General features: G+C 40.5%; 1 protein-coding gene across 2 annotated transcripts in view; it reads left to right on the top strand.

Moving 5' to 3' along the window:
- Positions 1 to 16,001, top strand: part of LOC102684867 (hyccin 2) — a 162,257-nt gene that overhangs the window by 94,541 nt on the left and 51,715 nt on the right. For both annotated transcript variants that reach the window (XM_069196302.1, XM_006636659.3), the window contains exon 5: positions 2,859 to 2,939. In XM_069196302.1, the coding sequence (XP_069052403.1) occupies positions 2,859 to 2,939 (81 nt within the window). The remainder of the gene's footprint in view (positions 1 to 2,858; positions 2,940 to 16,001) is intronic.

Raw genomic sequence — 16,001 nt, 5'->3', positions numbered from 1 at the left:
GAAGGCTAAGCAAATCCTGAATTACACAGTTTCAACTATAATGTGTAGTGGGACTTTTGCTTCTCTGGTTTTGAACTTTAGGATGTTCTGTGTGATATCTCTAGCATTAGCACAATCCCCTGCGAGACCCATACCTGTGATTAATAACAGCTCTCATTAAGACAAAGAAAGCTTTGTTACCAATCATTTTAATGGTGTACATGGAACTTTACTGTAATCCCATTAAGGCCACTTCCACTTGCACAATGTTGAAAGGACACAGTTCACGAAATACAGGGTAGTGCAAAGGATTAGTGCAGTGGTTCTCAAACTGTGGTACACGTACCGGCAGTGGTACATGGAGTGCCGCCAAGTGAAATAAAAACGGAAACGCAGAAAAATGCAAGCTTGCGTATTGCTAAAGCAGGAAAGCTACACTATTTTTGAAGAACCTTATTTACCGTTGGCAAAAGAGCTGACACGTATTATGTGTAGAGAAAAGGCTGCTAAACAGCTCGACCTGCTGCCCCCCTCCCACTGAAAGACACAGTCATTCATAGAATTATTGAAATGAATGATTATATCAAAAGTACACTGATAGAGCGCGTTAAGATGAGCAGATGTTTTTCACTGCAATTAGATGAGTCTGTAGTCGATTTGGCCAATTTGCTCGTTTACGTTAGATACGAGTTTGAAAGCATGTCCCATGAAGACTTTCTGTTCTGTAAACCGCTACCAACTGGAACTACAAGAGAGCACATATTTCAGCTTCTGAATGAATTTATCGAAGAGAATGGCCTCGACTGGATAAAATCCGTCTGAGTTTGTACAGACGGTGCTGGAGCAATGACAAGCCGACGTAATGGTGTAGTTGCACGAATTAGAGATGTTGCTCCAGAAATTAATGTACGCATTACAACATCCACCGCGAGACCTTTGCTGTCAAGAAAATGCCTGACGATTTAATATCTGTTAGACTCAGATGTGAATTGTATCAAGGCTCGAAAAATTAATTCACATCTGCTTTGCTCAACTAAACAGGCTCACCCCTCTCACTGAAATGGTGCTTTTTTATTAGTTGTTGTTAATGTTTTTTTTTCTGTAAAACACTTTGAGAAGCCACCTTTAAAGGCGCTATATCAAATAAAGTTTATTATTATAATATTTATTATATGTATGTGTGAGTGTGTGTGCACGCGTGCTCATGTTGGTCATTGAGAATTTCTGGGGTTCCTATGAGATCATGACTTGTAGGTGGTACTTGGATGCTTTGGTTGGATTAGGGGTGGTACTTGGTCTGAAAAGTTTGAGAACCACTAGATTAGTGTATTGGGACAGAGTGTCTTAAAGAGAGATGTGTTTTCAGTATGTGTGTTAATGCTTTTTCAAACCATCTGAGAACACTGTCATTGGCAGAATGCCAACAAAGTGCTAATACAGCAAACTGCATTTCATGTTTTTAAATCTGAAATTACCAGTGGTTTTTAATTTATGGCCACCTAGCTTGGAATCGCCAGTTGTTAATCAATTGTGCATGTCTGCCTGTCCCAAATGTTTGTCACTTGCGTACTGCCTCTTGGGAGAAGTTAGCACCGATTGAAGGAGTGGTAAGAAAACTTCAGTGTTCACATTATATGCAAGCCCATGAAGTTGTTGCTTTATCCCATTTTTGATCCTGTGAGAGGCAGAGCTCTTAAGGAGCGGTATGTCCTCAAAGCATCATACCATTTATGTAATATTTCCCCCCTACCCTTATTAGCAAGATCGACTACTGGGGCTGTTGGCTGCAGAGTGGCAGCTGCATCAGTTACCAAAGCAAAAGGCAGCTGTGTGCTCGTCAGTAGAACATATAAGCCAGACAAAGTGGGAAAAATACAAAGTACTATGGAGAAGCCTGAAACCTGAACTCATGCCTATGCTGGTCAGCTGACAAGGAAGTCGGCAGGACAGAGATAGGTACTGTATATGAAGCACAGAGTGTTTGTGAGATTGGTCCAGTTCCGTGAGGTGCTGTGAAGACTTTGCCTGTGAGCCCTGTAAAGCTGCATCCATGTGATATTGTGAAGACTGCATCTGTGAGCCCTGTGAAGATTGCACCTTTTAGCCCAGTAAAAGCTGCATCCAAATGATATTGTGAAAACTGCACCTTTTAGCCCAGTAAAAGCTGTATCCTTGTGATACTCTGAAGACTGCACCTGTGAGCCCGAAGGCTGCATCTGTGCAATGCACCATTTTGCATCCGTAAAACTCTGTGAAGGCTGCACTTTTGAGCCCTGCTATGAGTCACAGCAGACACCTCACATGGCATCACACAAACTAAAGTTATTTGAGTACCAAGACCAAGATGTCATTGTAAAATAATCACTTTTTCAGACATTACGGTGATAAATATAAATTTTCCTAGTGAGATTGTGTTAAGCCATGCTGGGTGTACAAGGTCAAGCTACTAGGTATAATACTCTTGATTTTGTCTGCATTTTGTGTTTGTGTAATGTGTACGACTCTGCTTCTGCCAGAATTTGCTAAACAGCTTCACTCTCTGAACAGCAACTAACTCCACTACACCAAAATGCCAGTTCTCTGCAGTGGCAGAATTCTACAGTGGTGGACATCACTTCTGTATCTGACATCATTTTCCTGGGCTGAGTCCTGTTACACTTGGAGTTACTGTACACATTATGATGATGTCAAGGCTCTGAAGTTTAGTATAACAAAATACAGAGCATTAAGAAGAATCCAGGAAGAAAAAAAAATACCTTAAGTAGTTTTTGGGATTTATGGAAATGGAGTTCTTTCACACAGTCATTTAGCTCTTTTTATTATTTAGAAGAATATATATTTTATTTTGAGACTGACATCTCTCTTTTTCCCCTCTGCAGGAAATTGTGGACAAAGATGGAAATAGTAAACTGTTGTCATTCACCATACCTTCGCTATCAAAACCATCTATATATCATGAGGTGAGTCTATGCCTGTTTCTTATCATAGTTAAGGTTTTGGGGATTGGGGATTATACTGTATCATTTGTCTTTGGAAGTGGTGATAGGAACAACATATTGCCAGCTGTGCAATAATAGTACCACTTTAGCAAGTTTTGACATTTTGTGTCTCATATTCGCAGTCTCAGACTGCATTGCTCAGTTTATCCCTACAGTTTCCAAGTTTCTGTATATGTTGACCACATACCCAACTTGTTTGCACACTGCAGTCAAGCTAACAAACGCACAGTGAGCAGCAGAGCGGATGACGAACCTGATCTTAGCCAAACATGCCTATTATCCAGTGTGTTGTCGGTACATGATGTTGCACTAAGCAGATGTGGAGAGGAACTGGAGAGAGAGATACGGAGAGCACCATTTTACATCTTACAGGGGATACACCACGGCAGCGTTACCTCTTTTTTACCATAATCTTGTTAAATTTCAGTTGTCAAGGAAGGCTGAATCTCGCAGTAGAGATCATCAACAAAATCCAGGTTGCTGCTCCCTCTTGAGCAGAAATCCCAAAGCAAAACCCCAATTTGGTTACTGGGGGACCATGTATTGTAAGATGTTTGTTATTTTGAATGAGATTTTAAACTGAGGTCCTAACTATTCTGATTACAGAGTAGGGAAGTTAACCATGGTGTCTTGAATTAGTTTCTCCCTGGGCTTGTGCTGTCTGCTCTATTTAAGCTTCCCTCTTTATTCAACTGAAGCAATTTCTCACTCTTCTGTCTGATGTGCTGTGTAGTTGTGCTGTTACCACAATGGCTACTATGCATCACCCACATGGGTGCTGCACACTGGTGTTGAAGGAAGTGGGTCTACTAAAATATGTAAAGAGCTCTGGATCCTTTGGGATAAAAAGTGCTATATAAATACAGTAGACCATTGTCCAATGTGGAAGTTACATTCATCCAAAGCAATGTATTAGGCACATTCACGTTGAAGAAATATAACATCTTATAGTATATAATAATGTGAATGCAGCCAGATAAAGTCACTTAATAATACCAATACATATGGACTGTACATTGTATGTTATAGCCAAATCACCCTATCTTTATATTATTGACAATCACCCTAACTTTACTGAACAATGAATGAAATGCAAATATAATTTCCCCTCCATTGTTAGGAGGCAGTGGGTAGAGCTGCACCATTTTCACCAAGGCGACACTCTCCCCTATCAGTGGATACTGTAGGGAGGGCAGTTACTTCAGCCCTGTGTAGAGTAAAAATCCACTGGAGACCTTTTTGTCGAGCAGAAGAAGAGTTTATTGCATATTTGGCATAAGAGAAGCACTTTCCTTGAAATTAGGAAGATGGTTCTGACAAGAAAATTTACAACTGACCTTTTATACACTTAATTGATAAGGAAGACAAACAACTTAAGTCTCAAAAAGGAAAACTTCAATTGTATTTGATTTCTATTGGTTAAGCAAACTTCTTAGACAATTGCTCAAAAGATTCTCCTTCAGAGACAGGGAAGTCCTTTATTGAGCTCCCTCAGTGGTTGCTGGCTTATCAGGGAATATGTCAACTTTTCTCTCAGATTGAGGATGCAAATGGCAAACTCCCTCTAGACAATGCATGTCGATGACTGTTTGGGCCTCCTCAGACTCCCGTTGTTTTTTTATCACATAAAGGACCCATCATTACTGCTCATCATTACTGCTTGCAAAGTTAGTTAAACCTCCTCTGCCAGTTTTAATTACTCCCCCAGACCTAGAGTCTCCATGAGAATCTGACTGAAAAATTATTGTGAACTTGGTCTGAACTATTGTAACCAGTGTTCTACATCTGTGGGCAGGATAATATAATCAACAGTGACTCTCTGTGCAGTGACTAGCACACCCCTCACTAGAACAGTAAACAGGACAGACACTTTCTCCAGCCTGTCTTTTCCTGTTGGCAGGATAATCTGAGGGACAAGCAACCTCAGGGTTTCCCTCATACTCGTCAGCCACTAAGGCACTAGATTAACTGCTGCTTTGTTACTTAATATGCAGCCTTAACAGCCTCCACATTCTTTGCAAAGACATAAAGGTTGTTGCTATTCTCTTGCTCTGTTACCTCTCTTAGTTGGAGTACGTCTCTCCATCTTCCCTGTTCTTCCCTGTGACTGTTTTGCAGCAGGGTTTTGGTAGAGAGAACCCTCTTCTCCAACTGTTTTTTTCTCAGCAAGTAAATGCTTCATCTGGGCTTGCAAAGTGGTCATTTGGACCCCAGTCCTTCACTTCTGCCTCTGCACTAACTATCCTAGAAAGGAGTCCAAGGAGGGTGGGTATCTCCTGGTTGGCTTTTTTTAGCTCTGTTTTAAGGCTGTGGACACTGCTGCTAGACTGTTCCAGCTCACTGCCCAACTCCTTCAGTTGGCTTTCCAGTGAACCTGGGCTGCATCTTGGAGACTGATGACCCTGGACTCTAGACAGCTGTTCATTATCCAGAAAAGCCTAACTGTTTACTCAACTAACAATATATAAGTGTTTGATAATCGTAGTTTCATTGAGAATGAACGGTTGATTTCTAAAAGTAAGTTCACTTACTGATGACACTGAAGCTGTGTCAAGGTAAATAACTTAACCTTCTTATGTAGGTATAACTCAGGAATAATTGTCTTATATGTGCAGACTGATACTGATACAAAACAACAAAGATAAAAGGTCCTATTCTTAACTAAATTGTGTAAACTAGCTATGATTGTTCATATTTACCTATTCTTTTTGTATGTTTTATTTTCCTGCAAAAGCTGGTGAAGTGTTCCTGTTAAATTAACCTTGTAGAGTAATATTCCTATCTTTTTTTGTTTATTCCTGACTCATTTTAATTTAGATTTTTTTAACTACAAATCACTTTCAACCAATTTTAAATAAAAAGTTATTTATTGTTTAAAATAATACAAGTAATATGAAAAATAACAGAAAAGATACAATAAATACATTGCGTAGTTTAATATAGGAACAAGTAATAGGTTTATTCCATGCTGAAAAAAAGAAGAAAGAGAACACAACGTTTCGGCCGTGGAGCCTTCTTCAGGTGGGTGTAATAGATAAACAGGTAGTTTAATATATACTATATGCTTAACTGAATTAATTACTCATTATTGGTATTACAATTTTTGTCTCCAGCTGAATATTTGATCTTGCTGTGTTTATTTTTTTCCAATATGGGTAGGAAATCCCGTTTCGGGATCAAAATCTTAGGAAATGAAATTTTTTTTCTACGTAGGTTCATAAAAATTCCTGTCTCATTGCAAAGACAAACAGATAAGAAAAGGTGTCCCCTATGCCTTCTGTTTAGGTTTCAACATTAAGGGATCTGAGCATCAAATATCTCTTACTGTGACAATTAGTGATTGTACCTTTTAACTGTTTAAACTTTTGGAGTCCTTGTCGCTACATTCAGTTCAAAGTTTTTCAAACATAGTCTCTAACAACTCCAGCATATAGAGGTTTATGCAGTCTTTCCTCTTATCACAGCTAGATCTAACCTTAAAGGCTGTTGATGGATGAGGAATAAGCTCCAGTAGTGAAGGGGCATTCCCTCACTTGAAGCTGAAATATTACCTGACAAACTGAGAATCTGCTGCATTAGTACCTCAGCCTCACCTAAGATTGTAGGTTCAATTCCAAGAGGTTTATTGCATTCGGATGACTTGAATATTGCATGCAGCCAACTCAAAGATGAGTAATTAATTTGAACTTGAATTGTGTGAATATTGTGTCATTTCTCTTATTGCTTTCAGACAGGTGACTCCACATTATTGTAAGTGTACAAGCCTGCTCTCTAAAGTATGACACATGCTCATGTTTTTTTCCTAATTGCTTTTAAGACAGAATAAATAAGAAGCTACTGTAGTACTTGTATGGCATTTGTGATTTTGTACTTGGTGATACTAGTGGAAACTGCAGACACTTAATTCATGATTCTAGCTATCATACTTCTGAATAATCGGCCTCTGTAGGAATTACTCCAATTTTTAACATTATCTGAAGAGAGAGAATGAAAAGAGTTTAGAACTACTGCATCAGGTGAGGAATTAAATAAAAGCTCTTAAACAGTACTAAAACACTTTAAACATGCAACACATTGATTTTGATGTTCACAATGCAAAAGTGACTGATTTACTCATTATAGTATTTTTGCAGATTTAAAAGGTCCACAGATTCACCAGTTTAAATCAAATATTTTGAGGGAAACTTTGCTTAGGGAAAAAATGTGCTGGCAGGAACTTTGCAACATAAATTCTGACTAATTACTGGCCTCCAGTACTGCTGCCAGCTGATAGAACTGATCCTTGTTTTAGAACCTGTCATCCACCACAAACTGGAGTACTGGCCAACCAAGAATGATAATAAGTTTACCAATAACCTGGATAATTTCCCCAAGACCAAAACTATTTACAATGTTTTCAGCAAGTTCTGCCTGCAGTGGGTCAAAAACGACAAAGGCTGCAGCGAGGAGATTGACATGAACAACACATCCCTGCCTGATGAGCTGAACCATTTCTAGGCCGCTTTGATGCTCTGAACATGGACACTGCTGAGAAGACCCCAGGTGTACAGGGCGAGCTTGTTCTGAAACTCTCAGAGCAGGATTTGCAGAAAACTCTGAGCAGGGTGAAACTCCGTAAGGCTGCAGGGCCTGATGGGATACCACCCCCCGCGTCCTTAGGACGTGTGCAGACCAGCTGAACACAGTGTTTACGGACATCTTTAACTCCTCCCTGTAACAGTCCATTGTCCCCACCTGCTTAAAAAAACACTTATTGTTCCACTTCCCCAAAATAATAATAATAATAATTGCTTACACTTATATAGCGCTTTTCTGGAAACTCCACTCAAAGCCCTTTACAGGTAATGGGGACCCTCCACCACCACCAATGTTCAGCATCCACCTGGATTAAAAAGGCAAAAGTGACATGCCTGAATGATTACCGCCCAGTAGCATTAACATCTGTGGTGAAGAAATGCCTGGAGAAGCTGGTGTTGTCACACATCAACTCCTCCATCACAGAGTCCTGGACCCCTTGCAGTTCATCTACCAGGACAACAGATCAGTGGATAATGCTGTCTCCCTAGCTCTACATAAGATAAGATTTTTAATTGTCTCCTGAGAGAATTTTTTTAAGGACACAGCACTCCTGTACATTTAAATAGAATGCAAACAAAAAAAAGAAGAAAAGAAAAACATTGCACATTATTCTATTACTAAAAATAAGAAAAACATTGCACATGTAACATTTATAACACATCACAAAACATATTGCACTCAAGTGGGTTGTAAAAGTCAAAATTGTGTTTATCCTTGACATGTGCATTGACAGCTTTAATGGATAGTGGAACAAAGGAATGTTTGTATCTGTTTGACTTACATTTGGGAACCCTAAAACGTTTGCCAGAAGGAAGAAGTTGATATTCAGAATTGAGGATGTGAGAAGGATCTGATATAATTTTTCCTGCCTGTTTGATTATGGATTTTTCAAAGATTGTCTGCAGGGAGGGATGTTGTTTCAATCCCATGACCTTCAATGCTGTCTGATTGAGGCGGGTAATTTGCAATTTTAAATGAACTGATAGATTACCAAACCACACTGTAATACCATATCTGATAATGCTCTCGATTACAGCATGGTAAAAGAGTAGCATTACTTCCTGTCGAACCCCAAACACTCTTAGTCTTCGCAGGAAATATAAGCGCTGCTGAACTTTGGAGTTCAACATGAGTAGTTCAGCACAGGTAACTGTCTATGTGTACACCTAAGTACGTACATGAATCAACCTGAGTGATAAGTTTGTTGTGGTGAGTCATCATCAACTGCTCTGGGATCAAAAACTATTTCTTTTGTTTTTTTAACATTCAGAATTAGGCTAATGTTATCACACCATTGCACAAATCCTTGGATTTCTGACATGCAAACAGATGAGCTGCTATCTCTATGCATTATGCCAAGCACAACTGTATCATTTGAGAATTTGAAACTGAAGTTCTTTTGGCTACTGCTTGTACAGTCATTTCTATAAAGTGTGAACAGAACTGAAGAGCTCACACTGCCCTGAGGGGCACCTGTGCTAATAGATTGTGACTCGGAAAGAGTTTTGTTGACCCTGTGTACGATTTGTTCAAAATGAATGGTACCATCTTATAATGTTATGGTTAAGGGACATTTGCTTTAACTTGCTTATCAATAGATGGGGCTGCAGCATATTAAATGCAGAGCTGAAGTCCACAAACGGCATCCGAGCATAGGCATTGGGGTCCTCTAGGTGTTTTAGAACAAGACGCATAATGCTGTTAATCAGTGCCCTGTCGTGTTTATATGAAAATTGATATGGATCCAGTACAGTGTTCACTTCTGAGCACAGCATGGATACCATAGTCCTTTCAAAGTATTTCATAACAGACGTCAGTGCTACCGGCCTGTAGTCATTGTTATCTGAAGGACAGCGCTTTTTGGGTATTGGCACGATTATTGCTTTTTTCCACAGTGCTGGAAGAGAGTGAGAGTCAACGGACTTCTGAAAAATGGGGCACCATGCTGGTGTTAATTCCTCTGCGCAGTTTTTTAAAAGAGCTGCAGTGATGCCATAGGGGCCTGTTGCCTTTATCGCACATATGTGCTTGAAAGATTGTGTGGTCATCTGCGGACTTATTACAAACCTACCAGCACCACTGTCAGCTGTAATAGTATCTAATATGCTATCACATGCACCAGAGAAGTCATGTTTTATCTGAGTCTCATACCTCAGGTAGAAGTCGTTCAGCTCGTTTGCTTTAGCCAGCTCATCCATTGTATGGAATTTATGTTTGTAACTGTTTTCATTGTTTGCCACAACTTCCTGGAGTTCATTGTTTCAAATGCACTCTCTATTGTCTCCTTGTGTTGATTCCTTGCATTCCTGAGTTTTAGTTTAATGTCTTTTTGCAGTAATTTCAGTTGCATTTGGTTTTTAAAAGCAAGTCTTTTACAGTTGATGCAGTCTATCACATCCTTAGTTATATATGGTTTATTATTCGGGGTCCACTGTTATGCTTTGCTTGGGTATGACACTGTCCACACAGAAGTTATTGTAGTCTGTAAAAGTCTCTGTTGCCTCATTAACCTCCAGACTATGAAATATCTCCCAGTCTGTGCAAAGAAAACACCCTTTCAGCATCTCTATACTATCATCAGTCCATACATTTACAGTCTTACTAACAGGTTTGCTGCTCTTGAGAGCTGTCCGGTAAGTGGGGATTAGGTGAACAGTATCAAATCAAATCAAAGTGTATTTATCAAATGCACAACAATACAACGTGCAGCAGTAGTTGCTGGCAATGAAATGTATTTTTCTGCGAGCTCACAAAAATTACAAAAATTACAAGAATAAAAAAAATCACAAAAACACAAAAATCACAAAATTGAGGTTACAGTTTTGAAATTGAATAAAACTCAATGTGAGTAGAGCTGTTATGTGTCCATGGTGTGTGCAATATATTAATGTAGTGCAGTTATGCTGAATATAGTAAGAATTGTGTGTCCATGTAGCCATTACAGGTGATTTGCTAAAGGAGCTGCAGGTTGGCTATTTAGCAGTCTTATTGCCTGGAGGTAGAAGCTGTTCCGTAGTCTATTGGACTTGGACCGAATGCTTTGGTACCATTTACCGGACGGTAGGAGGGAAAACAGTTTGTGACTGGGATGACTGGGGTCCTTGAGAATGGACCTGGCCTTCTTCAGACATCTAGCTGAGTAGATTTCCTGGATGCTTGGTAGCTCACAGCTGGTGATAAGCTGAACTGACTTCACCACTCTGCAATACTTTGCGATCCCGTGTGGAGCAGCTCCCATACCAGGCAGTGATGCAACCAGTCAGGATGCTCTCAATAGTGCACCTGTAGAAGCTGGCCTAGATATGTGATGGCATGCCGAACTTCTTTAGCCTGTGGAGAAAGCACAGGCGCTGCCGTGCTGTCTTGACCATGGTGTTGGTGTGGTGGGTCCAGGTTAAATCCTCTGAGATGTTAACTCCCAGGAACTTAAAGCTGCTGACCCTCTCCACTGCAGTCCCATTGATGTGAATAGGTGTGTGGTCTCCACCCTGATGTTTCCTATAGTTCACAATCATCTCCTTAGTCTTGCTGATGTTCGGAGAGAGGTTGTTCTCCTGGCACCATACTGCCAGGGTTTCAATCTCCTCCCTGTATGCAAACTCCTCACCATCTGTGATCAGGCCAATGACTGTTGTATCGTCTGCAAACTTGATGATGGAGTTTGAGTTGACAAGTTGACAGAGAGTTAGAGAGAGGTGGTTTGGCGGTATAGGCTTGTTTTATATTAGCGTAGCATTTGTCTAGAACTCTGTTCTCTCTCGTCCTACATTTGATATACTGTTCAAACCCAGGCAATGCCATCTCCAGTTTACAGTGGTTAAAATCACCCAAAATAAACGCTTCCGAAGTCTGCTTGAGTTGCTCATGTACACAATCGGCTACCTGGGAGGAACGTAAACAGTGCATATAATAATGTTACCGAATTCAGGTAAATCAACTGAGGTGTTGTCATAGCAATAACCTGGACTTGAATGTGACTAAAATAAGAGCTAATAGTGGGCTTTCGGAGACACAGGCTGCACACTCAAGCTCACTCAGTATTGAACAGAAGTGGGAACAGTCACCAGCTTTAGGTTTTTAGGAATTCACATTTCTAATGACCTAACTTGGACTGTGAACAGGGACTCTACCTTGAAGAAGGCTCAGCAGAGCCTCCATTTCCTGAGGTGCCTCAAATGATGGGGGATGCAAGTACATGTGTTGGTGAACTTCTTCCGCTGCATCATCCAGAGACCCTCACCAACTGGATCACTGTCTGGTACAGAAACACCTCTTTTTGAGAGAGAAAGGCACCGGAGAAAATGGTGAATGTGGCCCAGAAGATCATCGGCTGTGGTCTCACCAAGATTAAACAGCTCTATGAGAATTTTGGCCATCACAGAGGACAGTCACCACCTTGGGCATGAGCTCTTCACCCCACTGCCCTCAGGCAAGAGATACAAGAGCATACGGACACTTGCCACTAGATAATATTATTAATACTATTAAAAACTTATATAGCTATTTTTAGACACTCCACTTTAAAGTGCTTTACAGGTAATGGGGACTCCCCACCATCACCACCAATGTGCAGCACTCACCTACTGGACACAGCAGCCATAGTGTGCCAGTATGCTCACCACACATCAGCAACCACGGGGGAGGAGAACAGACTGATGAAGCCAATCCATAGATGGAGATTATCAGGAGGCCATGATTGGTAAAGGCTCATGGGAAATTTGGCCAGGACACCTGGGTAACACCCCTACTCTTTTCAAGAAATGCCCTGGAATTTTTAATGACCACAGAGAGTCAGGACCTCGGTTTTTACATCTCATCTAAAGGAGGTTGCCTTTTTATAGTATAGTGTCCCTGTCACTATACTGGGCATTAGGACTCACATAGACCATAGGATAAGCGCCCCCCTACTGACCCCACTAGCACCTCTTCCTGCAGCAACCTTATCTTTCCAAGGTCTCCCATCTAGCTACTGACTAGGCTCGCACCTGCTGAGCTTTAGTGGGTCGCCAGTTGAAAGTTGCAAGGTGATATGGTAGGTTGCATAGGTAGGTTGCTTTAAATAACAGGAAAAATGTTTAAGGGTCATCACACCCTGAACCCTCTCCTTGAAACAGGGAACGACGGTGGGCTACACCACTCCATCTCAGGATTCAAGCATGCCAACCCACCAATAAGCTGGCATGTGTTTGAAGATGGGAAGAAACTTGAGCAACCGGAAAAAAACAGGTTAAGACAGAGAAGATTGAAACTCCACATAAGAAGCATGCTAGTCAGTAATTCAACTTGGGACCCAAGGCCTGTGAGATCTCAGATGCTACCATACTGCTGTTTAACTTTAATAAGAACTGGATTCATGTGTAAAATGGAACTAGTTTAAATTTTCAGCTTTCCATTGATGTGCAGACTCTACCAGCAGCTGTGTGTGAGTCTGTAATAGTTAAAACTACAATTTTTGTTTTTACTGTGTCATCAATCTCGCAAATGCAAGCTGATGTTGGAGCTATGGCAATTTATTGGCTTAATTACAAGCTTGGGAGCATTCCCTGTGAAACATCGGGGGGGTGGAGGTGCATAGAATTTTTCTCAGACTTTGGCTCAGCTCCAAGTTGGAAGTTTGCATTAGCACACACTTGAATTCTCCTTCCTAAATTAGTTCCACCTTTTTACAGCCTTTCAATATTGCTTGAAGAACTCTGATCTCTAAGTAAATTAACCAAGACCCCTAAAAAAACATGGCAACCAATTATGAAAACAACATAGCAGGTTCCTTTACCTGCTGTGGTGTGCTCCCACATTTTCTCGTGCACCAGTGCATGTGACTACTGCAAATTAATTTGCACTATAGTGGTGTGATGACAAAAGTGAAAGTGCCTGCCTTTTGTGCCTTACCTTAAACTTAAAAGCGCCATACCAGCACTACAGAACCAATCGACTTGGCATCATGCCCAGACATTTCTCAGAATTGCAGCTTAATGTCACAGAGTGGAGATGCTGACCCATAATGGCTGATTATACATGCCATCCAATTTACTGATGAATGAAATAGATTCCCATCTACTGTATATGTAAAGTGCTTTGAGATTCTTTTGGATAAATGGTTTTTAGTAAATGCAAGAAATTAATTATTTAATGATATAGGGTCATTATCTGCTTGGCGAAATGTAATCCCTACCTGTGACTGCTCAATGTGATGAAATTTTAAATCCACAAAATAGGGTTTGTAACTCAGGATGGTCACTTGATCACTGTTTTTTTTCCTCTTGTCACCATGAATCCTGTACCAGAAAACCAAGTGAAAATATAATTACAGATAACAAATGGAGGAAACCTGCTTAAAGCAAGATGGGTTCCTGACTGTCATTTTGTTATCAGACTTATCATTATCTCTATGTTAGGAAATGCTGTGGTGTTTACACAATTAATGTAAAATTTGGCAGGCTCCTTCACCATGAAACCTTCCGCAGACTTGCACTTCAAATTGCAGCCTTTGTATTACATGCTTCACAAAATGCAGCAGCCAATAGTGCAAACTCTTCTCGATACTGTTTGTGCAGTGAACTCCACTCCTGGTAGAGATTCTACATTCCCCCATAGTTGGTTTGCATTTCACTTGAAAATGTGAGTATGTAGGGATTTGCTTGGAAGGCTTCAAAATTGATTGCAGTTTTTTTAATTAGTGTTAAGTTTTATTATCGTGAGGTAATTCTCCCTCTCCAGAAGTAAAACAAAAATGGATCAACCACAAAGCACTTTAGTGCAAGATGATTCTGGACACTACAAAAGTAGTACTGTATATAGTGTTTTGTTTTACTATTCAAAGACAACATAACTCTCTTTCCCTAACCTGTGCTGGTGGGACTCATTTTCTACTAGAAGCTCCCCCCCTTAACTATACCAAAAAGAGGTTACAACAATTAACACACCTGTATATAATAAACATACTGAGGCAAACGGTTCACAAACATGGATATTAACAATATGCCCTCCTTGCATTTTACTAGTGAACTTCTAAACAGAGTTAATTTTTAATTTTTTAAAACAATGTATGATTCAACCCTATTTCTTTTGTGGTTTCTACCGTACTTGTGGATAATGCACATGTGCGCTCTGACATTAAAAAGCCAAGCTGAATGCCTGCGGCTCAGCTTGGGTTCTTTACAAGAAAGACGGAAGCAGCTCTGCACTCCCAGACCCATCTGACAAACAAATAGAAGATACAGCACCGCACATACAAACACATAAGTAAAATAAAAAAATATTTAAGTTTTGTCTATGGGAGTGTTTTGTTTGCTAAGACGTTTAAACAGGTAGGGAATGAATATGAAGGAGAATGCATGTAGTGTATACAATCGTCCATGAATGCATACTAGCTTATGAGTGTTCACCCACAGTGTGTTGGCTAATAATACTGGGGAATTTAATGGATACATGTAGTGAAATGTATGTGTTAGTCCTGCCTGGAATAAGTGACAGAGCACTATGTCACAATTACATACTTCAATTTTTTAAACCATTTTAAACTTATATGACTTCGGATCAAGGATGGTTTAGAGATTAGAGATGGTTTTCTATTGCTCTTGGAAAAGTACCTTTTAATGTCCACAGACAAGAGCTAGGTTTGGTAGATTATCTAAAAGATTTTAAAATAATAATAATTGCTTACACTTATATAGTGCTTTTCTGGACACTCCACTCAAAGCGCTTTACAGGTAATGGGGACTCCCCTCCACCACCAATGTGCAGCATCCACCTGGATGATGCGACAGCAGCCATAGTGCTCCAGAACGCTCACCACACATCAGCTATCGGTGGGGAGGAGAGCAGAGTAATGAAGCCAATTCATAGAGGGGGATTATTAGGAGGCCATGATTGGTAAGGGCCAGTGGAAAATTTGGCCAGGACGCCAGGGCTACACCCCTACTCTTTTCGAGAGACACCCTGGGATTTTTAATGACCACAGAGAGTCAGGGCCTTGGTTTTACATCTCATCTGAAGGACAGCACCTGTTTACAGTATAGTGTCCCCATCACTATACTGGGGTATTAGGACCCACATGGACCGCAGGGTGAGCACCTCCTGCTGGCCCCACTAACACCTCTTCCAGCAGCAACCTTAGTTTTTCCCAGGAGGTCTTCCATCCAGGTACTGACCAGGCTCACATCTGCTTAGCTTCAGTGGGTTGCCAGTTGTGAGTTGCAGAGTGATATGGCTGCTGGCCATATCAATACAGCACCTCTACCTCTGAATGGGATCAAACAACCACCACTGATTTTATCTGATTTTTCATTAATTTCTACACCTCACGTTTACTAGAAAGTAATTTGTGGGACCTATACTACAGGTGTGGGATTGACATAGTGCCTAGTCCACTTTTTCTACACTTGTAAATGTTTGAGGAACGGACATCTTTGCTGCCAACAGTGCTGTAAAAGAATACATGCATTT

The sequence above is a fragment of the Lepisosteus oculatus genome, chromosome 12, assembly GCF_040954835.1.
Source record: "Lepisosteus oculatus isolate fLepOcu1 chromosome 12, fLepOcu1.hap2, whole genome shotgun sequence".
NCBI lineage: Eukaryota > Metazoa > Chordata > Actinopteri > Semionotiformes > Lepisosteidae > Lepisosteus > Lepisosteus oculatus.
This window is presented reverse-complemented; position numbering and strand designations above follow the sequence as displayed.